Raw genomic sequence first — 26,323 nt, forward strand, 5'->3', positions numbered from 1 at the left:
ACCTCCCTTAAAATTTCAGGCCTCGTACCTATAGTAGAAAGGATTTTTATTATCTTCATGTTCCAAGTTCAAATGGTGCCAGGGTCAGCTTTGCCTGTCATCCTTTCAGGGTCAGTAAAATAAATACCAGTTCAGCACTGAGGTCAATGTAATCAACTTACTCCCTCCTCACAAATTTAAGGCCTTGTGCTTATAGTAGAAAAGATTATTATTATTATTATTATTATTATTATTATTATTATTTCCATTGTTGTTGTTATTGCATTGCTTTTATACAAGCTGTTCCAAGACACACACAGAGACAGTAAGTAACAGCTAGTTACTGTATTTGAGTGGCAATGATATATTGCAGGAAAGGAGTTACAATCTATATATTAATATGCTTGTACCATCGGTGTTTGTCACACTAAGAGAAATAACTCAAATTTAATCCTGACTTATCTCCCTTAGCATGACAAACACTGACTGTAAAAGTGTATTAATACATAGAAGAAAGAACCATCTTTTAGACATGTATATTATTTTAAAAAAGAATGTACCGTTGGTGTTTGTCACACTGAGAAAGATAAGTCAGGATTAAATTCGAGTTATTTCCCTTGGCTTCTGGACTGGCATTGCTGCAACACTCTTGAAAGGTGGTGAAACTCTTCACAGTATATTCAAGCTTCCAATTCCTTTGAGGGAAACAAGTGTGTGCAATGTTTCACCAAATTCTTAGGCGAGTAAAATCTTCGTGGCTGTGTGGTAAGTAGCTAGCTTACCAACCACATGGTTCCAGGTTCATTCCCACTGCGTGGCACCTTGGGTAAGTGTCTTCTACTCTAGCCTCGGGCCGACCAACGCCTTGTGAGTTGATTTGGTAGACGGAAACTGAAAGAAGCCTGTCGTATATATATGTATATGTGTGTATATCTTTGTGTCTGTGTTTGTCCCCCCAACATCGCTTGACAACCGATGGTGGTGTGTTTAAGTCCCCGTAACTTTGCGGTACGGCAAAAGAGACTGATAGAATAAGTACTAGGCATCCAAAGAATAAGTCCTGGGGTCGATTTGCTCGACTAAAGGCGGTGCTCCAGCATGGCCGCAGTCAAATGACTGAAACAAGTAAAAGAGTAACAGAGAAGCTTCAATGATACCAGTTCATATTTTGAAAGCCATAGATAATTGTTTAAGAGATATTATGAATAGTAATAGTACATTTGGTGGGGGAAATTACCGTATTAGGCGGAGATTGTAGACAAGTTCTTCCAGTTGTTCCCAGATCTCCTCCTGAAGCTGTACTTTATGCCTGCCTCAAACACTCCTCTATGTGGGATAATTTTCATGAAATACAACTCGCATGAGAACAAAAGCAAATGAATAAGAGTCTTTGAGGTGGCTACTACACCTTGAAAGTGGATTTCTTCAAAGCTCTCTTGATAATCTCACAGAAGATACTATTGATATTCCTGAGGCATGCACATGTAACAATTCTTTGGTATCTGATATATTTGACAATTGTACAGCAGAAGAAATGAAAAATAGAGTATTCTTATCCCCTAAAAATTTGGACAGCTTAGCAGTAAATGAAGAAATTCTAAGTAGAGGCACACCCAGACACACAGATACAAACTCAAACACAGATGCAGACTCACACACAGATGCAGATGCAAACATATAACAAAAGACAAAATGGGATAAATGGGACAAGACCAGAGAGAAGAGGAAACATGAAGAACAGGTAGTCATTGAAGAAGTTACAGAATGTCTGAGAAAAAGAACTCTGACAAACTAATAAGGAATAGCAATAATAATAATAATAAAGTGAAGATCAAATAGATAGTGAGTGTGTGTTTATCAGCAAAATGATCATCCCCAAATATATCTATACGATACAGTATTATTGAAAGATTTTAGCTTAAGATAGTGCTCATCAGAAGAGCGGGTATGAAAATGAATCTATAATACTGTATAGTGTATGTATTGATATAACAACTCTATTAATATATGAGAGGCTGTTTTTTCTGACTTACGTATTCTTACATGACTATATATATATATTAGAAAAAAAAATAAGGTACTCAGATATCTGGATAGTTGTACATTTACAGATTTTTATTAATATGTCACATGTTTTTATAAATTAGCGCTTGCATCTATTCTTGTAGATTCTCCAGATTTAATTTTCCATCAGAGGATTTGTCTCTCTATAGTATTATTAAATGTGTAGGGGTGGAGAGAGATATATGGGATAGTAAAAGAGGGTGAGGAATGGGGGCGAAGTGAGAGAGAGTGTGTGTTATTTCTTTACTACCCACAAGGGGCTACACACACAGGGGACAAACAAGGACAGACAAATGGATTAAGTCGATTATATCGACCCCAGTGCGTAACTGGTACTTATTTAATCAACCCTGAAAGGATGAAAGGCAAAGTCGACCTCAGCGGAATTCGAACTCAGAACGTAATGGCAGAGCTAAGCCAGCTCAACACCTTAAAGAGAGAGTGTGTGTGTTTGTGTTGGTGTGTGTGTGTGTGCATCTGCATGTGTGTGCCTGTGTATCTGAAAGGAGTGTCAATGGGAAAGAAGAGTGAAAGAAGAAAGAAAATTGTGTTTACAACTGGTCAGTTCTTTTAATGACAAGTTGATTCTTGGCCTTTAAAAATGGCAAAACCAGGTGGCTATTTAAGGTGGGGCATTGTTTGGAAGAAAGTTGTTTTTCAAAAAGTTGCCATCATCATTGTCCAGTGAGAGAGAGTGGGTGTGTTTTTGTGTGTGTGTGTGTATGTGTATACGCGTGTGTGTGTGCCTGTGTATCTGAAAGGAGTGTCAATGGAAAAGAGAAGGAAGAAAGGAAGAAGAAGGAATTGTGTTTACATCTATACAGCTTGTCAGTATATATATATATATATACTGTCACATGTAATCAAAAACACTCATACAATCACACATACATCATTGTATAATTATATAGGCGTGTGTGTGTGTGTGTGTGTGTGTGTGTGTGTATATCATCATCATTTAAAGTCTGCTTTCCATGCTGGATGGGTTGGATGGTTGGACTGGCAAACCAGGTGGCTGCACCAGGCTCCAATCTGATCTGGCAAGGTTTCTACAGCTGGATGCCCTTCCTAATACCAACCATTCCAAGAGTGTAATGAGTGCTTTTTATGTGCTGGGGGCACTGGCAACAGCCATGCTCAAATTGTGCTTTTTACGTGCCACCTGCATGGTTGCCAGTCAAGCAGCACTGGTATTGGCCACGACAATGATTTCACTTGATTCAACAGTTCTTAAGCACACCATATTGCCCAATGATTGAAGGGTATTCTTAAATGGCCTGGTTATGTGACACTGGCATAGGCCATGGCTACAGTCTCCTTTGGCTTGCGGGGTCTTCTCAAGCACAGTAGATCTCCGAATGTCTCAGTTACCTGTCATTGCCTCCATGAGGCCCACCATTCGAAGGTCATCCACCACCTCATCCCAGGTCTTCCTGAGTCCACCTCTTCCACAGGTTCCCTCTACTGTTAGGGTGTGACACTTTTACACACATCTGTCCGCTTCCATACATAACACATAACCATACCAGCACAGTTGTCTCTCTTGCACACCACAGATATACATATATATGGAATAAGCAGGGCAAGAGCACACACAAAAATGGAAAATGTCACTGAGGAGGCCACAGATGTGTGACAAAAGATTTCCAGACAATGAACATAAGTTAGAATAAGAACAGTGATAAATGAGTGAAGAACAAATATAGTGCATGTGTTTATTTGGCAAAAAAGAGAAAGAAAGAGACCATCCCGAAATACAATATCTGTTTCAACACATGACTTCACATCAGGAATCTTGCAATACAAATGCGTCAACATATATATATATATATTGTCAGATACGCACACACACATACATACAGGGACGGAAAGAGAGAAAGTGAGAGAGACGTAGTGTGTATGTATCTAAGTTGGTTGGCCAATGTCACTGTTAACTTAATATCTGCCGCTAAATTGAACAGCAGAACGCTTCCATTACTTCACATAAACTTAGTAAGCTTAGTTTATATAACATAGATTAAGTAGATCTAGATAACAACTATAGATTAAATAGATGCAGTTAATAGCTGTGAAATACATTTATTCCTTCAAGAAATTTGATATAGCTAAGAACTTTTACAAACAAGTACCACATATCCATACACATATCTACATATAGAACTAATTAATAAATTTCAGTAATTTAAATTACCTAATAATGGATAATATTCACACAAAGTAAATTTAAGCTCTGGAAGTTACATGTTAGACTATGCTTTCAAAGTGAATTTAAGCTCCGGAAGTTATGTATTAGACTACACTGAAGTAATAGTCTACTGAGATTGAAACAAATGTGGTGTTGACACTGTAACTGCCAAAGATCAGACACACTCTTGACTGCATGTCTTCCATTCGTTTTTTATCCATTTAAATTTCAGAGTTCTCTCCCTTACTCTTCTTGATAAGATTTGTCATTACTGTTAAGGACATTCTTCTCAAATATTCTTTTTCGCTCACTACAATGTGATAACCTTTATTTATTTATTAATTTTATGCTTTCTTCAGTTAAATTCTACTTGATATAAGAACGTAATTTTCTCCCTATACTTTCCCTTTGTCATGTGGTCAAAAACATACAGATTGCTCTCTAGATAATTCTGTGAATCCTTCAAAGTAAAAGTTTATTCTTGATTAGTTTTGTCTTAGCAGAATTAGGAGAAAGGTAGACAAAATGCTGTATGATATTTAGTTGTATGATATTTAGTTGCTTAAATTTCACTTAGGCTAACTTTGTCTTTCTTCCTTTCAGGTTTTATAAAATAAACTAGCAGATAAGTACTGCAGTTGATTTAAGTGATGATAACTTTTCCTCCAAATTATGAGGACTTGCGTCAATGTTAGAAATGAATATATTATAAAATCAATAGAATACTGGGTAAGATGCCATGTAGTAATTATTGCATTTACCCATATATAATTTGCACTATTTTATACTAGAAAAACTGGGGACCTACTTATACGAGGGGCAAAGCTAAAACTAATACTCCATGCAACCTTTGTACCAAAGTTTGACACTAAATTAGGAGTGCAATTTCCACACATGTAAGTAACATAGTTATGCTTCTTTACATTTTGAGTCTAAATCTCACTGAGAGCAAATATGTTTTTCATCATTCAGGATTTCATAAAAACAATTTCCATACAAGCACTGGGGTTGAAATGATGGTCTGTTCCTTCCTGCAAAATGTGTGGCCATGGGCCTGTTATAAATCAATATAATAAAATCAATTTTCTTTTCTTCGGAAATGATTTACATTTGTTGTTGTTGTTTAGAAGAATTGTATCTGAAAGTTATCTTATGCATGTTATTGGCTCCTGTCTATAATTTTGATATTCTAAAAAAAATATTTTAATATAATTGATTTAATATTATTGTTTCTGTAATTATTTTATTTCTAAAGAGTAAACTTTCAGTCAGCTTTCAATTTTGTGCTGTTACCATTCATTTAAGTACTAATCACAGTTTTATTATTTTATCTTTGTTGCAGAAAGACTTAATCATACTAGTAATTCTTCTAATTACTTTCATCTATATGGCTTTCTACTTGTACTTCTGGCTTGTGGCTGAGAATGATTCAAATGATTTTAATTGGTGAGTAACAAATTTGTTTCCAATTATATTAGAGGAAATGTGTGTGTGTGTGTGAGACAGGCTTCTTTCAGTTTCTGCCCTAGGCTATAGTAGAAGACACTTGCTCAAGGTGCCATGTAGTGGACTGAACCCAGAACCATGTGGTTGGGAAGGCAGCTTCTTACCACACAGCCATGCCTGCCTCTATGTATGTGTGTGTTGTTTAAGCAGGTGCCTAGCATTGAGAAAGCTCAACAAAGATGAAATGTGTCTGTAGTTCTTGTGAGCCATTGCAGTGATGATATTCATCTCAGTCCTATATCAGTTGTGATTTTAATGCAACAAGTTTGTAAAGAGATTTTATCTCAGACAATTCCTCACCTTCATACTTTCTAACAGTGTATATACATTTTGTATGATACTCAGATGGCAATTTTAATATTTTTTAAAATCTGTTTATACATTTAATATATTTTATATATTTTTTGTTTTAGTTTTGAAAGACTGATTTAAAATTGTAAGTTTTTTTTTATCATCTTACCTTTCTCTTTTATCTCTTGCTGCACATTGGCAGAGGTGTTACGTGTTGGGTAGGATTTCTCACAGTATCTATTCTGATTCTCTGCACTGTGAGTTCAAATCCCACCTAGGTCAACTTAGCCTTTCATTCTTTTGGGACCAATAAAGAAGCATCAATCCAGGAAGATGAATTGGTGAAAGTGATAGATGATTGGGTGAAATTCTTGTGGAATCTGTATAAACTTTTTTGTGTTTTGATTGCAATACCTGCACTGGAACTGGTCCCAAGCTGTATTGACCAAAATAAGCAATTTTTCTCTTGGATAAACACTGGTGGTATAGATAGACTCGCATGCATGGGCAATTGCTAGTTTTATTTTCAAGAACACTACCCAAACCGACATGTATATATTGTAGATATATGATCAGCATTGACTGATAAAAGATCTATGCATTTTAAAATGTTACCATCATAAATATCATCTAAAATGGCTTTGTATTTGTAGCATGTTACGTAGGACTTTGGAGAGAATGCATTAAAAAATTAAGAAACAGACTGATTAAAGTATAGTTCTGATATTTGCTGCTCTAAACTGAAAAATGAGAATGTATTAAAAGATGGCTGCAAAGAATGTTCATATATACTGAGGTTATGTGAAATCAGATTTTCAAATTTCTTTTGTGAGTTGGTAGTAATTCTCAAAAATTAGAAATTATCTTCGTCATTATGTCATATAATAGAGTGGCAAGTGGGCAGAATTGCACCGGACGAGATGCTTGGTGATATTTTTTCTGCTTTTTTACATTCTGAGTTCAAATACTGCCACGGTCAGGACCGGATTTAAACCATGGGGGGGCCCATGGCACTTCAAGTTCGGTGGGCCCCTTATACACAAGAATTGAAATCTTAGAATATTACCATATTTAAATCTCAAAACTATTTCAAATAATTGAATTTCATGAGTTAACGGAGAAACTTAAAATAAATAACTGAAAATGTCGCTTTATAGATACACTTTTTTAGAATTCAAATTTTGTTTTTCACACATCCACTTGCAGTGTTTGACTTTTCCTTCATTTTGAAAAGTACAATGAAGGAGAAAAGAGTGGGGTAAGAGTATTTTTCTTTGAATGTGAGTTACATATGTTTCAGAATGAAACTTTGATAGGTTTCGGCCAGTATAGGCCCAGGCCATGTTTAACTTAATAGCACCATAAGATAATAAGATAAAATGACAGAAAATTATGAAAAAGGAAAAAAATAATTTGTTGTTTTTCCAAAAGTATGATGAGTGTGGGTAGAGACAAAAACTGAAAAATTCAAACACAGCTACACCAGCACCTAAACAATAACTTTGCATGGGCAAATTTTAAGGAAAATCTCAGATAATAAATACAATGGTGTAATAAAAATAGGAGGTGAAAACTGAACTAAAATATCTTTAGTTAGTGATCGATGATTGCAGATTGTCTAAGAAAGCTATGATATTATAGGATTAAGATTTGTTTAATGGAGCTTGGGTTTAAGAAGATTAATGTTCAAAGATAGATATAACTGTAAAGATATAATTATTTCACTAATCTGTGTCTAAAACCATCAAAATATGCATATTTGATATAAAAACTAATATTGCATTGTCACTATTTATTTCTGACCATTATTTCTATTATCTTTTTTGTGTTGTAGAAAGAATGCTCTCACTATAACTTCACAGTTGAGAGGTTAATAAGAGCTGGATTATCACAAAAACAAATATTAGACTAATTTCCCTCTAAATTATATTTTTAATGCTGTGTGATTCAACTCCAAGAAAAATTTAATTGTAGTGAATTAGTTTGAAGGTACATTTGATTATACCTGTATCATCATTACAGTACAACATATACTTGATACCATACTTATAGATTTATTAAACTTTAACACCTCAAAGTATTAAATATTTAATCAAAATCTTTTAATCTGTTAATTATGGATTCTCTTCAGCCATTTACATTTGTAAAGCCAAACTGGTCATTCACTTCTCTGATGGCCTTGAGGGTCAATTTATTTTGTACCTATCAGGAAATGCTGCATGCAGATGGTTCATTATCATTGTCATCGATTTAATGTCTACTTTGTGCTTGCTTAGGTCAGATGGAATTTGTTGAAGCAGATTTTCTATGGCCAGATACCCTCTTGTCACTCAACCCTTTCCTGTTTGCAAGCAAGATCATATTTCCCCATGGCTAAATTTGTTTTCATGGAAGACTAGAAACAAGGGACTCTGCTTGTATGATAGTGACTCTTGTCTATAGCTATCTTGCATTGTCAACACAGACAGACAGATACACACACAAACACACACACACACACACACACACACACACACACACACACGCTCTGTTAGTCTCTAAGGTCTGATAAGGCAGTTCTGCAATTCCTTGCTGAATAACCTACACAGATGATTTGTTTATAGTGATCAAATGTTTGTTGTTTTACATTAGCTCACTTCCTCAACCAAACTGACATTACTTGTACAGGTGCATAGTGTGCCACATACATATGTTGATGAGATCGCAGAGCAATGTGAGATGAAGTGGTTTGCTCAAAAACATAATGCACTTCCCTGTCTTCGAATCACACTCATGAATGCAACACCCTAACCACTGGGCTATACACACACACACACACACACACACACACACACACACATATACATATATATGAGTGATGGGCCTCACAGAGTCGAGGTGGTTGAGTTCCTTTCAAGTGTTGGGCCTCACAGAGGCAAAGTGGCTGAGTTCTTTTTGAGTGTTGGGACTCACGGAGATAATGACCAAGACCTGTGGCATTATGTCGTGCTTCAGAAGACCCATCAAGCTGAGCAAAATTGCACTCGTGGCAGATACTGGCGTCACACAAATTGGCACCCATGCCAGTGGTACATAAACACATCGCAGTTTCATGCAAATGGCCTCCATGCCACTGGAATGTAATAGCACCCATTACACTCTCAGAGTGGTTGGCATTAGAAAGGGCATCCAGCTGTTGAAAACCATGCCAAATCAGACTGGAGTCTGGTGCAGCCTTCCAGCATGCCAGCCCAGTCAAACCATCCAACCCATGCCCCAGCATGGGCAACAGACATTAAATGATGATGATGATGATATGGTGGACTTCTTTCAGTTTCCATCTGCTAAATCCACTCACAAGACATTGATTAGCCTGGGGCAACAGTAAAAGAGACTTGTCCAAAGTGCCATGCCATGGGACTGTACCTGAAATTATGTGATTGGAAAGCAAACTTCTTAACTGCCCAGCCATGCCTTCCCTTTTAAGAAATTTGCTGTTCAACATACATTTGTTGTTAGTTACTTTCAGTTGATGATGATAAATATGTAAAAGCAAAAGCTAAGAGAGGGAGGTTAAGAAATTTTTAAAACCCCTCTGTTTGTAAAAACTTGAAACACCAGTACATAAGCAGATATACAGTAATCCCTTGCCATATCACGGTTCACCTATTGTGGTTTATTATTTAAGCTTATGTCAATTCCTCTGTGGTGTTGTTTTGCATTTGTAATAAGATAAATATATACAAATTATAAAAATTAAAAAAATATATACAGTATAGTACTGTTTCTACTTCGTGGATTTTCACCTATTGCAGGGGTTTTTGGAATGGAACACCCATGATACTCAAGGGATTGCTGTAGAGAGAAATAGAACATAGAAGACAATTGGGCATGGCACTGACAAACTTTTTTGATAAACTGTTATATGTTTTTGTAAAGAAACTCTATGCACCTATAATTTAAGGTGGTGTTGGGTTGTTGGTTCAGGATTTAAAAAAAGACTGGCACTTATTATAAAATATGACTTGTGTTATCTAGTTTGAGAAATATTTATAATTAGGGTTTAGCGTCATTCAGATTTATTCTTATTTTTGCTCTATTGTACAGTAATATTTATGTGTGTTCACAGCAACAACCTCATTACAAAATAAATTAAGTTCTTCATCTAACCTTGAATTGATACTGTGTTACAAAATAATAATCATAATAATAATACTCAGATATGGAGCAGGAGTAATCATATGGACAGTAGATGAACTAAACAGAAAGACAAGAAACATTGAAATGTTAAGTAAATACAAGGACCATGAAATACAGATCTCAAAAATGTGGCATCTAAGAACGACAATTGTATTGTGATCATTGAAACTTTGGACATAATACCAAATGGCACTCTTAAACACTATGGCCAAATACCAGGAAACTAGAAACTACCACAAAGAGAAAAAATTCTTCTTGTGGGTACTGCCAATATCCTTAGTGAAACATTGTTAGCCTGATAATACCTGATTCTCTTAAAATTCTTTCAAAATAGAAATATTACAAATTTTACAGAATCTTATTTCTCAAAGTTTGTCTCCTTTCCCTACTATACATTGATGCTAATCATAAATAACACCCATTGTAAAACATGCAGCTTTGAGATCTCTGGGTAAGACATATTAAACAAAGCAACACCAACATAAAAATGATTTCTTTTGTGGACAATATGAATTCACATGATGACCCGTTTGAAACTGATATTGTGACTGGAGACAATACACAACCATATCTGTGCTTATAGTTCTGCTTGCAAATATCTATGTTGAATAAACTCACATTACAGTATTTCATGGTGTATAAAACACTTTTTTTATTTTCTCAGAAAATACCTTGAAAAAATTACTTCAGGTTTTATATGCAAAGTTGGGTCTCCCAAAAACTTTAATGTACTAAAAATATTTTCTTTAGTATTTGCTGCTGAAGATGTGGTGCATCTAATATGCCTTTGCTTCTTTTATGTCATCAGCTATGGTGGGTAAATTTCTGAGTGTAAGTCGCATATCTGATTTGCATATACACAATAAATGTGAGCAACAACTGAGTGATAGACTTTCAGGGGTAACCCATTTACATAAGGTAGAACAGAAAAGATTAAGAGACAATAACTCAAATACTTGAAAAGATAGCAATAATCCTTAGATCACTTAGTCTGAATACATTTGAGGTCAGATTTTAGCTTTTTTTCTGTATGTTTGTTTAGTTATTAGCAAACAGGCACTCTGTCAGTTATTGCAATGAGGGTTCCAGTTGGTCCAATCAATGGAACAGCCTGTTTATGAAATTAACTTGCAAGTGGCTGAACACTCCACAGGCACATGTACCCTTAATGTAATTCTCAGGGAGATTCAGCGTAACACAGATTGTGACAAGGCTGACCCTTTGAAATACAGATACTACTTATTTTTTGCCAACAACATGAAATAAAGTGTTTTGCTCAAGGACACATACACCAACAGGAATTGAACTCAGGACTTTACAGTCGTGAGCTGAATATGCTAACCATTAAGCCACATGCCTCAGTTTTTGGTACTTACCATGATCATTATCAATGACATGATAACAACATAATGTATGCTTGTTGATGTAAAACCACTAAGATCAATAGAAGGGTTTTATTTCACTTCATAAATAGAAAACTTAACTTTTACTTATTTCAGTCATTGGACTGTGGCCATTCTGGAGCACCAGCATGAAGAGTTTGCTTCTCATTACTTGTTTTTTTAAATCTGGTACTTATTCTTTTGGTCTCTTTTACCAAACTGCTAAGTTAATGAGTCCTATATGATAACAATGACAAAAAATAAGTATCAATATAACCACTATTGTCAATAATATGATGATGATGAAGCACTACATTAAGTACCCTTCAGTATTTAATTTTGTCCATCTATGTTTTAAAATTAAATTTTACTAACATTAATTTTGACTTTTATCCCAAGTGAAATATAATAGTTTTTGCAGAATTCTCAGCATTATACCATTGTCAGGGCTCATCATCATTTTTCTAATTTTTCTCTTTTTTTTCTCTTTATGAATGCTATCATCATCATCATCATCATCATCATCATCATCATCATTTAATGTCCATCTTCCTAGGGACTTTGTCAGAATCTGATGGGTCCAAGGATTGCAATGTGCTCCAGTGTCTGCTTAGCCTGATTTTTATGGCTGGATGCCCTTCCTAAAACCAACCACTTTACAACATGTACTGGATGCTTTTTACATGTCACCAGCTCTATTGGAGTCACTGTGCAGCTTGCTAGACTATGAACCCTGAGGGGTAGGAGATTGGTTTCATACTAAGAGATAAAGGGTTAAGGTATGAGAGGGTGTCTGAAGCATTTTCTTGTTTTGGAGGAACTATATGCTTATTCATATTTAGAAAAGAGGGTAAGAATCATCAGTAGAAGCTGCTAAAAAATAAATTGTGGTGATGGGATGTCCTGGTGGCCCCTCAAGACACAAAGGTAGTAAGTGAGTAGGAGTGGGGACAGAGGAAATATGAGTGTAGGTAGGTGGTTTGCAGGAGTATAGGAGTGGAGCAAGAGATGGGGGAATAGGAAAGGGAAGGGGAATTAGGCAACATCTGTAAAGATCGGATAGGGTTGAAGGTTGGTGGTAGAGAGTGGTGGCTCATAAATGAGATTATTGTTCTCAGAGCTAAACTCACAAGGGAACCTTTCACATCTGGTATTGTTTAAGGAAATGTGAATTAGGCTGAAATATTTCAAAATATAAATTTACCACTCAGGAAATATTTTTTGATTTATATATTAGGTGCAGACATGGCTGTGTGGTTAAGAAGCTTGCTTTCCAGCCATGTCTCTTGGGTTCAGTCCCACTGTGCAGCACCTTGGGCAAGTGTCTATAGCTCTGAGCCAACCAAAATCTTGTAAGTGGATTTGGTTGACAGAAACTGAAAGAAGCCCACCATGTGTGTGTGTGTACCCTTGTCAAACATTAGCATTACACAAACAATTTTGTTCATTTCCAGTCTTCTATGAAATAACATGTCTGGTCATAGGAAATATTAACTAGCCTAGAAACAGGTGAGAGCTAGCCACAGGAAGGGCATCTGTCTGTAGAAAATCTACCCCAAGAAATTCTGTCTGACCCATCCAAGCACACTAATCACTGTAGCCATTTCATCCCTACTAGGACGTTGGCTCTCTAGATTTGTTTCTCTTCTCATTGACTTACACAGGTTCAAAAGAAACATTAACAGTATTAGTTGCTTTGCTATAGAACAGTGGTTCTCAAGCATTTTTTACCTATGGACATTTTTCATTCCTATTTTATTCTGATGGACCCTCATAATCATTTGAAGATTAAAAAATCTTATTACATTTTTATAATTAAATATTATTAAGAATTATATTAAAAAATTGTTGAAATATTGTGTTTATTGTAGAAGTATAATCAATTTATTGCACATAATTTTAGCAACGAAATCTTATGTAGACCCCCAAGGGTCATGTGGAGCCCACTTGAGAGCCACTGATTTATAATAGAAGGCCCTGTGAAAGCAGGGACACTGCCCTTTCCATGACACTCAGCAATTAAAAACACAAACAAAAGCCAAAACAAAACAAGCCACAAGATGATTTTCATTTCTACATAATATTTAACAAGTTTTCATTTATTGCTTTTCCAGGTATTTTACAGTAAAATTAAAACTGAAATATTTACCATGGTATACAATAATGCTGTCCATAACAGGGGTTGTGTTTGGGTATCTTACAATTTTAGTGGTAAGTTGCTTTCAATTTTACATTATTTTTCCAGTTCACAGAAATAACAGCAGAAAAATATAACTTAGCTATTGGGTTTAGAGTTCATAATACAACATTTCTATTTGTAATATATCTATGTATGTTTCCTTCAGTTTGTGTTTAACTTTTTAGTTTTAGTTTGTATACTGCATTATAATGAACTGAAATGACTCCTTGTAAATGTATGGTCAATTGATGAGAAAAGATTGTACTTGTGTGTGCAATGTAACAATCTAAGTAATGAAGTTTACAATGTAAGCATGTTTACTTACCAGACCAAATGTGAAAGTATAACTACATCTTCAACCATAATGAACATTAAAGGGTTGATGCATATTGCCGGCTTTATGATATTAAACAGACAATAGAGGAATCTTCTCTCCTGGATAAGTAACATTTCCAGATAATTTGGTATCTATTCCCAACATATAAATGAACTTTGATAATGTACAATAAAACATTCTACTCTGAAACACAGCAAAAACACTTGAAACAGATTCAACCCACTCATTGCTCATGTCATGTTCTCGCTGCCGTTTCACTTCTATAAGTGCCAGAGGAGAAGTCATAGAACTGATACAGTCAACCTCAGTATAGCACTAGTACTTAGTAGTTTCTACTTGCATTTAAGTGAACTGGGCATTTCAGAGTTAAGTCTCTCTGCCATCAATGCAGCACATTGTTAATGATTGTTTATAGACTACTGTCGTGCAAATGACACCCGCGCTGGTGGCACATAAAAGCACCTATTACACTGTTGGAGTGGTGAGCGTTAGGAAGGGCATCTAGCTGTAGAAAACCCTGCCAAATCAAACTGGAGTCTAGTGCAGCCTTCCATCGTGCCAACTGTTCAATCCATGTCAGCATGGACAACGGATGTTAAGTGATGATGATGATGATTATACACACACACACACACACACACACACACACACACACACACACACACACACACTCTTTTTGGTAGGTACTTATCTCCATTTTGAACAATTGTGAGGATGTTTTCACATGAAACAATTGGTATCCTTGTTAACTCACAAATGAAAAAAAATTCATCCACCAATGCATGGTTAAGCACTCATTCTCACTATTCAATATAAGCATAGGAGTCTCTGGGATGACAGGGGACCAAGACTTCTAGAGGTTTGCTATGCTTGAGAAGACACGTAAAGTAAGCAAAATTGTGGTTGTCCTTGCAAACAGGTATGTCCTCTGCATCTCTCTCTAGTTGTATGTTTCTGATCATGTAGGCTCATGGTCTCATGTAAAAAAAACACCTGTACTGGTGCTGCATAAAAGCACCCAATACACTCTGTAAAGTGATTGGCATTAGGAAGGGCATCTAGTTGTAGAAAACAGGCATGGATCCTTGTGCAGCTCTTCAGCTGGCCAGCTCCTGTCAAACTGTCCAACCCATTCCAACATGGAAAGTGAATGTTAAATGATGACGGTGATATATATATATATATATATATATATATATATATATATATATATATATATATATATATATATATATATATATATATATATATTCTATACAGCCAACACAAGCATGGAAAAGATGCACACATGTGCAAATTTTATTCTTCACACTAGCTAAAAATACAAAACAAAATGAAAATGTTTTATTGCTAGAGATGGAATTATTTCTAGTCTGTGTAGTGATGTGTTGTATTTTTATGAATCTTGTTTACAACCTTCTTCCTAATGTGTTTTAATATCACGAAGAAGGAAGAAAGATAGAGCATTGTTTATTGTAATGCTATGACCTTTTATGATCTCAATATACAGTCAAATCTAAGGTCAGGTCAAGAGAGAAATTCATTTATACAGTGGTTTCCGGTCACAGCATTTTTTCATTCAATGTCTTTACTTAAAGCTAGGCCTTGAAGATTATTAAATTGTCTTTGTTACGAGTTGAAGTTCTCATAATTTTCAACACCATTTCTTTCATCCTAGAGGCTAATATGAAGTAAATGTATTGCTGTCTTTGTATCTTATGACAGCAGAATGTGACAAAACTTGTCTCTGTAAACCATGCTTTCAAATAGATATGTACCTACATGGCATAGCAGCAAGATATAGACTATATAATCAGTTGCTGCTTTTATTGTGCCAACATCACATAGCAGCAAGATATAGACTGTATAATCAGTTGCTGCTTCAAACTGTCAGAAGCATGTTATCTTTCCCATAAAACATGATGTTATTATAAAGACAGTATATATAATATACAATATACAATGTCAATTCATCCAGAAGAACTGGTTTGGTTAGAAGTGACTATCATTTCGCAATAATATAAAATACGTTGATATTTTTAAACAAATGAAATATTGATGAAACGATAAGCTGGTTGATCATGTTTTATACTTTTCACTTGCAATGACACGTCATTATTCTGGGGGGAATATAAAATCATGATCTTACTATTATGTTTTGAAATATTAAACAGGGAGAAAAGATGATACTCTCTTTAATTGCTTCTTAACATTATAACTTATTTGTTTGTAATGATGATTAAAACATTTGTAGAGTATAAAAAGAGTATTTATAACATTTATTTTGAGGTTAGATATTTTAAGCCAGAATTTGACATAGCTGTGACAAAGAGGTCCATTGGTAGGACACATATGTATTTTTTGCTAAGTGACATCTGATGGCTACGCTACTTCTAGCAAGTTCAGTACCATGTAAAGGTTCCCTCATTGGTTTGTAACAGAAATACAAATATATGTGTGTGTGTGTGTGTTTTTTTATATGTATATATATGTATGTGCGTATATACATGTATATATGTGTGTGTGTGTGTGTATATATATAATGGAGATAAAGGAAACATTTATAGCAATGTATTCATTCACCGTATGTCAACAGGAAGATCTGCATTGATATTGACAACATCTGAAATATTTAACAGTAAAGTCTATGTATGAGAAGAAATGTCATGATGCATCAGCTTTTCCTGGTGCACACTGAATGCTGAAGTGCTTGTAATATTGGTGTGTGTGTGTGTGTGTGTGTGTATAGTGTTTATGCATGTGTGTATATGCATATGTGTGTGTGTGTATATATATAGGTGTGTGTTTGTGTGCATATTGTGTGTGTCTGTGTGTATGTTGAGAGAGAGAGAGAGTGAGAGAGAAAGAAAGTAGTTACATACAAAGAAACAAAAGAACACATGGAAGAAAGGAAAAAACACCAAAAACATGGATACTCTCATCCCTTATCAGTTATTAACCAATCTTCACAATTTCACACCCGTGTGTGTATGTGTGTATGGACATGTCTGTGTAGTTAAGAAGTTCACTTCCTAACCACACGGTTCAGCATCAGTCACACTGTGTGGCAGCAAATTAAGAACCCTCATACCAAACAAATCTCACTATGTTGTCATTTGGAATTAATCACAAATAAATTTTTTTTTAATATCTCCATTTTATAAACTTTAAGATTATAATTTCCCTTTAATCCATTTTTACCTCATGCTGTAACTTAACATTATTTCAATGCTTCCATCCATTTTATGCTATCATTAACAGGGTCTATCAATATGTCACATTTATGTGGGACATCAATTATACATCCATCCATTCCATGTAGCGATGATAATCATCAGTCTTTTGAGTTGCATTGGCTTCACAATAGCCATGAATACTCTCTGGCCATCTGAGTGGGCAATGCTGAAACTATCATTTCAAGTAAGTCTCTATCATATTTGAAACATTTTTCTCCAAATTATATTTCTTTTGCCAACGATTAGAAAATATGTAATAAATAAATATTAAGCAATGTTATTTTCTTGCGACTATTATTATTAGTCTCTTTCAGGATTACATACATAAAGCCTTGGGTTGACCGAAGCCTTATGAGTGAATTTAGTAGATGGAACCTGAAAGAAACCCATTGTGTGTGCATGCATGTGTGTGTCTGTGTTTATCCCCCACTACCACTTGACAACCAGTGTGTTTATGTGTTTATGCCTGTAACTTAACAGTTTGGCAAAAAAACACTGATAGAATAAGTATCAGGCTTAAAAAAAAACAAAAAGAACGTACTGGGGTTGATTTGCTCGACTAAAATACTTTAAGGTTGTGGCCCAGTATGGCTACAGTCTAATGAGTGGAATTGGTAATAGAAAAAAGATAATATAACTACGGAAACATTTATGAAAGGAAAGTCTTTACAAAGCAATATAGTGGATACTATATGACATAGATATCATATGGAGTATCAATTGTGGCTGTAAGCATGGACGTAGCTGCATAGTAAGAAGTTTGTTTCCTGACCACATGGTTTCAGGTTCAGTCCCACTGGGCAAGTGTCTTCTACAATAGCCCTGGACCAACCAAAGCCTTGTAAATGGATTTGTCAGAGAGAAACTGAAAGAATCCCACTCAGTGTGCATGCATATGTGTGTGTGTGTGTGTGTAGACAACATTTTGTCCTTGGTGTCATGTGATAGTTGTAAACAAGTGTCACCATCATGCAAGCAATATCATTCTTTTCCTATCTTCTGTGGAAATATATGTAGTCATGGAGGAATATTACCTTACTTAGAAACAGATTGAAATTGGCAATAGGAAGGACATCTAGCAATAGAAAGTTTGCCTTAACAAATTGCATCTAACCCTTGCGAGCATGGAAAAGTAGATATTAAAACAATGATGATGAATTTAATATTACGGTTATTATTTTTTCTTTGATTATTTTTCCAGATAGTCGGTCCATTTATTCATGTTGGTCTGATTGTGATCTTTACTATTCTCACTTGGATTCTGATAAGACAGTGGTACATTTTAGACCGATTCCGTAAGTATATTTTGTCATTTCAAAAATCATTGTCAGATATATACAAATTTATTTCTGAAAAAGTTGTCGTTAAAGAAAGCAGACTTATTAAATTCTATCTCAAATACAATGACACTTTTCATTTTCCTAATTTTCTGGTGTTCATACCTTGTTAGTATAGCATAAATGGCATTTGAATCACCTGTCTATATTCCTAAGTTTGAATCTCACTGAGGTCAACTTTCTCTTCCATCCTTTTGGAGGGGTTAATAAAATAAACTCTGAGATGCATTGTAGGAGTTTGACAGGATTGTTAGAACATCAGATGTGATGCATTGTTGGATTTGTTCTGGTTGTTTGTGTTCTGAATCCTTAGGTGGTTGGCTTAATCTTTCAACCAGTTTAATCTCACCACCACCACCACCACCTGGTACTTGGGAGTCTTTGGCAGATTTCACTTTTTTTTTACATGTTCTCTACAGATTTTGTGTTTGAGAGTGACTTCTTTACTTCTTGTCAACAGTCTCAGTGACCATGAATAAAGGATTAGTGATGTAGATAAATGCGATTAGGCTTGATATATATAAATATGCACACACACACACACACACACACACACACACACACACACACACACAAACACATGCACACACATACACATAGAGAGAGAGAAAAAACTAATTATGTTCAGAAGATAAACAAGAAAATAGATATTTATATATATTGACAAATAAATTTACCTTTACATAGAGTAAAAAAAATAGGATAATGAGAAAACAGTGAAGAAATCAAGAGTTTATCTTCTTTTGTGTGTGATTGAGCAGTATTAAGATAACGATTAAAAGCAGGATTCATATATTTTATATTGCAGCTTGTGAACAATAGCATCATCAGTTACAAGTTTCTATCTCATGATCCAATTACTTGTTCAGTGTGTCTTCTGTGAGAATCAGAAGAGTATCTGTAACTTGGGGAGTTGTTCAGAGATCAGATTTTTGTTGTTGTTGCATCCTTTGCCGATCTCCATGAATGTGATCCCAAGTAAACTATCCCATCTGGATTTCATAGTTCAATTCTGATGTCCCTTTTTTATTTTTTTATTTTTTTATTTTTTTCATAAAATTGTGAATACATGTATAACTGTAAACAAAGTTTATACTGAAATAAAAAGGAAAAAGAAACGAATACAATATAATTTGATTTCAGAATGGGAACGTTTCAACTAAACACTGCAATACATTTAATCTGCCACCATTTCTACCCCTCTTACACAATTATAACAATGGCCAGGTATAGGGTGATGAGTTTATTGAGTTAATAAAAACACAGACTTGCAGACACACACACACACACACACACACACACTCATCATCATCATCATCATCATTGTTTTCTTCTTGGTTTTATGCTTTCTTTCCTTGATAATATATTGTATTGTAGTTACTCATCACCAACTATTGTAGTACCACCACTATTTATGACGATACTTGTTTACACTATAACCATGTAGTAACAATGAATATATAACAAAGCAGGGTACAACCTAACAATCCAACAAACTCTTCATGAACTATACACGAACCAACAAATGATATTCTGACAAACTACCAAAATGAAACCTTATGATTTCCTGCAATTAATGCCTATTCTCCCTGTCTTTCACTCAGACTGCTACTATTTATAGTCATTCAGTCAAGTCTATTCTCGCAGGGGCTGTTGTGACTCTTGCCACAACATAATATGAGCAGAGCAGGTTGTAATGGTCTGAGACAGGCCAGGTGACCATATCTTGCTTCCCACATTTTAATCTGACATAGTTTATATATACACACATACATACTCATCATCATCATTTAGTGTACACTTTCCTCCGTGATGGCATGGGTTAGACAGTTTGACTGGAACTGGTAAATTGGAGAGTTGTATCAGGTTCCAGTCTGATTTTGACTTGGTTTCTAAGGCTGGATGTCCTTCCTAATGCCAACCACTCTGAGTGTAGTGGATGCCTTTTATGTATCACTGGCACCACCTACAACTATGATTTCACTTGACAAGTCTTCTGAAGTACAGCAAATCACCAAAGGTCACAATCGCTTGTTGTTACCTCCATGAGACCCCACATTTGAAGATCATGCTTCAACACCTCATCCAATGTCTTCATAGCACCCCCAAATTAGACTAGAGCAACAATTTTTGTGTTTGCCTCAATTTCTCTGTAAACCAGTACTATATTCTGCTTTAATGACTAGAATTTTACAAAATGACTCTTTGCAAACATCTACTCCTCAAATTGGAAAATAATTATCAGAAAAGCCATCCTTATTCAATGTTTTCAAATATATCATCATCATCATCATCATCATACTCATCCTCACCACCACCACCACCACCATCATCATTATCACATCCTGTTTTCCATGCTTGCATTGGTTGGTTGGTGTCTATTGAGGTAAATTTTCTTTGGCTGGGTGCTCTTCCTCTTGCCAACTGTCACTAGTTTCCAAACAAGGGACTATTTCCCCATGACCAGACATGTTTTGCTTGTTCCTATATATATATATATATATATATATATATATATATATATATCATCATCATCATTGTCATTTAGTGTCCGTTTTCAATGCTGGCATGAGTAAGACAGTTTGACAGGTGCTAGTAAGCCAGAGAGCTGTATCAGGCTCCAGTCTATTTCAGCTTCGTCTCTATGGCAGGATGCCCTTCCTAACACCAACCATTGTGTACTGGGTACCTTTTATGTGTCTTTGGCATGGGTGCCTCTTATGTGTTACCAGCACTGTTGCTTTCCCATGTCACCGGTACTGATGTATGTATGTATTTGTGTATTGTGTGTGTGTGTGTGTGTGTGTACATATGTACGTAGGTACATATATATGTATATATGAATGTATGCATGCATGCATGCACATTTGCATATACACAGAAGCTTACAGTTTTTCCTTGTAATTGGATGTTCACTATTGAATGGAATCAAATAATGTAATATTGCTTTTTTTGGTTTTCTTTCCCATATAGGTTTAAAACTATTAACTTTAGTGGCATACATGGCAATTCTTGTTGGCCTCTATGTCATTCCACTGTTTATTGAATCTCCATGTGTCCGACCAGCAGATAGTTTGCCTTCCAAACCAAGATTATTTGCCCACCGAGGTGCGTCAGGGGTATGTATTCACTTATTTATTTTTGAACTCTAAAATAATAATTATTTTTAGTAGTATGTTCTTGGTTCATTAATTAAAGAAAGATAAAAAAAAGGCAGATTTTATCTCTTATAACATTTGAATGAAAAGAAATGGGAAAACAACATCATCATCATCATCATCATAGTTTTAATGACCACCTTTCCATACTTACAGGAGTCAGATGGAGCTTATTGAGGCAGATTTCTCTATTGCTGGATACCTTTCCTGTCACCAACCCTTACCTGTTTCCATGCAAATCACTATTACCCCATCAGTAAACAAGTTTATGCAGAATATTGGTAATGATACTACTTTGTATGACAGAGATACAACCATCATGTGTTGTCAAGACAAAGCGACATAAATGTATACATACTCTCTCTCCCTGTTTCTCACACACACATACAAATAAACAACCGAACAAACAACCAAAGAGATATAAATGACAAGGGAACAAGAAATGATGTAATCAACTTCATTAGGTTACCGCTGTTTCTATTATAAGGTGATACTCAAACACTTAACTATGAGTTCCTTGCATCTTATAGCAGAAACAGCTGTAAGCTAATGAATTTCATAACGTAATTTCTGGTTCTTTTGTCATTTATGTAATCTCTTATTACACTCTCTACTTGACTAATGCATGTATATTGACAGGGTTAAAGTATGCTCTGAAGCATGTATATTGACAGGGTTAAAGTAGAAGACACCCAAGACGTTACACAGTGGGACTGAACCTGAAACCATGCAGTTAAGAAGGAAACTTTTTAACCACACAGTGACGTCTACATCTACATTGAATATTGCAAAGTATCAAGTTTGATTCTCAAATGTCTCAGACATGTCTTGTAGAACCAGGAGCTTTAAATAATCACATCTAAAAATATCAGAATATCTTCTGTTACAAATCTATTAATAGTATTTTTAACATTGTTCAGTGTATCTTGTTGTTTTTCTGTTTTTTGTTAAAATAGATTTCCTTTTATTTGTTTTAGAAAGTAATGAATATTTGGTGTTAGTAGACACTTCGTTAGTACACATCCATTTATTGTCTTTCAATCAATACTCGGCTTGTAAATTGATGGAGTTGGGTGGGTTGTTACATGGAATGTAATTTGAGTAGAATCTAATTTTACTGAATTTTTGGTGTGAGTGTACTTTAGCAGTGAACAATGTTTTTCATTATAAATAGTGTACACTGGAGCATATTGTAGCTTTTACATTGTTAAGGAAGTCAAAGGTGTCAGTCTGGTGCAGTTTTTGCCCATTAAAAGACATTAGCTCAACTTGTAAAGCTAATGAATAGTCAGTCATTCAATGTGACCTCTTTATTACTATGTTGGTGTTCGGCATTGGTCTCATAATCTTTAGGTGTTTGGTTCAATTCTTGATCTTGCTAGTGCATAGTGTTTGAACAAGACATTTAATTTCACATTGCCCCAGTTCATTCAGTTGAAAAGTAATCCCAGAGGGAGGGATTTTAATCCTGTAATGGGCTGCAGTTCTCTATAATGGAGGAGTTTTGTACTCTTAAACCCCATAGAAACTGAAAGAAGCTCTGGTCTAATGAACCTGTAAGCAACAAACTGACACCATTTAGCATTCACATTCTTCTGTCAAAAATAATGCTTATTTGTTCACATTGTTTTGAATTAATCATACATTATCTTGTAGCTTTGAGATTTTGATGAGGGAACTGTTAATGTTTAGAATGATATTGTCAGGTTGGTGTCAGAGGATACATCTGGTCAGTTTGAACATAATATTTTGGCTGGATATGGCCAATTGAAATGCTAAATTAATTATGAGGTCACTTGACCTGCTAGAAATAGCAACCAAAGGTTACGTTGGATAACGTACTTTTAGATACCCTCTTGAAAGGACAGGATTGTCCTGTCTTGAATGCTTTTGGTTATAGGTCTAATCAGTCACAACTGACCTGGGGTTAAACAGCCACCATGATAGTGAGTTGTGTGTTTTCTTATGGTTTATCTTTATAGGAAGGTTGATTGAGTTGTTCTCAGTAACTGCAGATGTGGCTTGTGTTTCATTGCCATTTTAACCTTTTAGTACTTAGATTACTCAATCAGCTGTAATGTGTATTTATTCACATCATTTTGAATTAATGCTGCATTATTTTCTAGGCTTGAGATTTTGATGATGTGATTGTTTGTGTTCAAAATGACATTCTAGGAGGTGCGAGATCTGACCAGTTTGAACATTAAACTTGTAGAATATTTTGACCGGATCTGGCCTGGTTAAGTGCTAAAGGGCTGCTGACTAAACTAACTGTTGTTTCCTTATATATACATTGATAATTACAAATATGATACTACATTTGGACACAGAATCAGTTTAGTTTAGAGTACTGAACATGGTGAGCATGTATTCTCCTGCTCAGCACATTCAATTATTTTATGCTAAGGCCTCAATTTGATATCGTATTTGTTGGAAATTTAGCTGAGAATTTCATGTTGCTTTGATGACTGACCATGATGCTTTCATATTCAACCAAAATACTAAGTTGTTCTTCATATGAACTGTTGAAAAAGAATTTGAACTGTCAAATTAGTGTTGAAAGGGCATCCAGCTGTAGAAACCATGTCAAATCAGACTAGAACCTAGTGTAGCTCTCTGGCTCATCAGCTCCAGTCAAACCATCTAACCCATGCCAGCATGGAGAGCAGATGTTAATCGATGATGATGATGATGATGATGGTGATGGTGATGGTGATGGTGGTGATGGTGATGGTGATCCATTCCTTCTCTAAAATATTCTGGAATAGTCTGCAGCTGCTCCCTCCTTAACTTTTTAACTTGTAATGTACAATTGTTAAGTGTCTGATTTAATGTGTGGTATGTAATAGTTTTCAGAGTTATGTATATATTTATGTATGTATGTGTTTGTCCCCCCAACATCACTTGACAACCAATGCTGGTGTATTTACATCCCTGTAACTTAGCAGTTCAGCAAAATAAACTGATAGAATAAGTACTAGTCTTACAAAGAATGAGTCTTGGGGTTGATTTGCTCAACTAAATGCAATGCTCCAGCATGGCCACAGTCAAATGACTGAAACAAGTAAAAGAGTAACTTGTGTATCATCATCATCATCATCGATTAACGTCCGTTTTCCATGCTGGCATGGGTTGGACTATATATATGCATACATTCATGTATCTGACCGTGTGTGTATGTTTTTGTATTGACATCACATGATAGCTGTCAACAAGCATCACCAACATACAAAGGATGTGATTCATTTGTGAAAGAAAAATAGCCATATCTAACCAAGGGGTAATATCTTACTTGGAAACAGGTGCTGGTTGGTAACAGGAAGGGCATGTGACCATCTGAGCATGCTAGCTTGGAAATGTGGACATTAAAACAATGGTGGTGATGACCACAACAGTGATGATAATTACTTTACAGCCTTACAAACAACATCTGACACACTACATTTCAAGCTATTTAGTTTACAAAGAGCAGTAAACGTTTTTTTCTGATTAACACGGCAGCTATGGCGGTGGTGGTGAAAAGTGCTTATCAAGGAAACTGTAAGTTACATGTTAACAACTCAAGACTGAGCCAGGGTCATAAGGCATACAGTCTTTAAAACCAGTGGAAACTTGAAATGTAAGCCTTCTGGTTACAATACAGTAAAAGTTGATGTTTATTATTGGCCAAATCTAAATGTGTAAGCTTAGATAATTAGATTTCTCAGTATAATTCCTGGACGAAATGAAAATCAAAGTCATTGATAGATTATTAATTAAGCATGTCTCAAAACCAGTGACCAATTAATACCACTACACAATTCTCTGTAGCAAGTTCTTTCAATACTCATAGAAATAGAGATATAAACAATCAGACATTGTCCTTGAAGACAATAGAAACAGAAAATTCACTTCATGAAACTCACTGGTCTTGAAGGTTCTGTTAAGTTCATGGGTGTTGTTCTTCCTTCTAGACTTTATGAGTAAACAAGAAATTGAAATCAGTGTCAATGTGAGGTAAAAAGATAAGAGCAACACCCACAATAATAATCCTTTTTACTAGGCATCGGACCTGTAATTTTGTGGGGGTGGGGACAGTCCATTGTATCAACCCCAATGCTCAACTGGTACTTCTTTCATTGACCCAAAAAGGATGAAAGATACAGTTGACCTTGACTGAATTTGAACTCTGAATGTACAGCCAGAAGGAATGCTGCTAAGTATTTTGTTTGGCATGCTAACAATTCTGCCAGATTGCTGCCTTAATAATGATAATAAAATATAGTTTAACACAAATGTAATTATAAAATTAATTACAATGTAATTATAAAGTAATTACAATATGATTATAAAGAGGTGTTGACTGAATATTTGTTCTATAAATATATGTAATAAATCTATTATTTTCATGATTTTTTCCGTTACAGATCACATGACTAAAGTAAAATATTACTAGTTGAGTGAGTAAGGGAGATAACTTTGAATGTGTCTGAATTCATACTTGTCAATAG

The 26,323-nt window shown here is 35.2% G+C and overlaps 1 protein-coding gene across 6 annotated transcripts in view; it reads left to right on the top strand.

Annotated features, from left to right (window-relative positions):
• The window catches only part of LOC106875497 (glycerophosphodiester phosphodiesterase 2), a 158,697-nt gene that overhangs the window by 113,951 nt on the left and 18,423 nt on the right, over positions 1-26,323 (top strand). For 5 of the 6 annotated variants that reach the window (XM_089352920.1, XM_089352918.1, XM_089352921.1 and 2 more), the window contains 5 exons: positions 5,571-5,674; positions 13,701-13,797; positions 17,364-17,522; positions 18,540-18,633; positions 21,649-21,794. In XM_089352920.1, the coding sequence (XP_089209046.1) occupies positions 5,571-5,674; positions 13,701-13,797; positions 17,364-17,522; positions 18,540-18,633; positions 21,649-21,794 (600 nt within the window). Of the gene's footprint in view, positions 1-5,570; positions 5,675-6,147; positions 6,171-13,700; positions 13,798-17,363; positions 17,523-18,539; positions 18,634-21,648; positions 21,795-26,323 lie in introns of those variants that run through there. The other variant, XM_089352924.1, reaches the window with a different exon arrangement.

Source organism: Octopus bimaculoides, chromosome 5 (assembly GCF_046866305.1).
Source record: "Octopus bimaculoides isolate indiv1 chromosome 5, ASM4686630v1, whole genome shotgun sequence".
Taxonomy (NCBI): domain Eukaryota; kingdom Metazoa; phylum Mollusca; class Cephalopoda; order Octopoda; family Octopodidae; genus Octopus; species Octopus bimaculoides.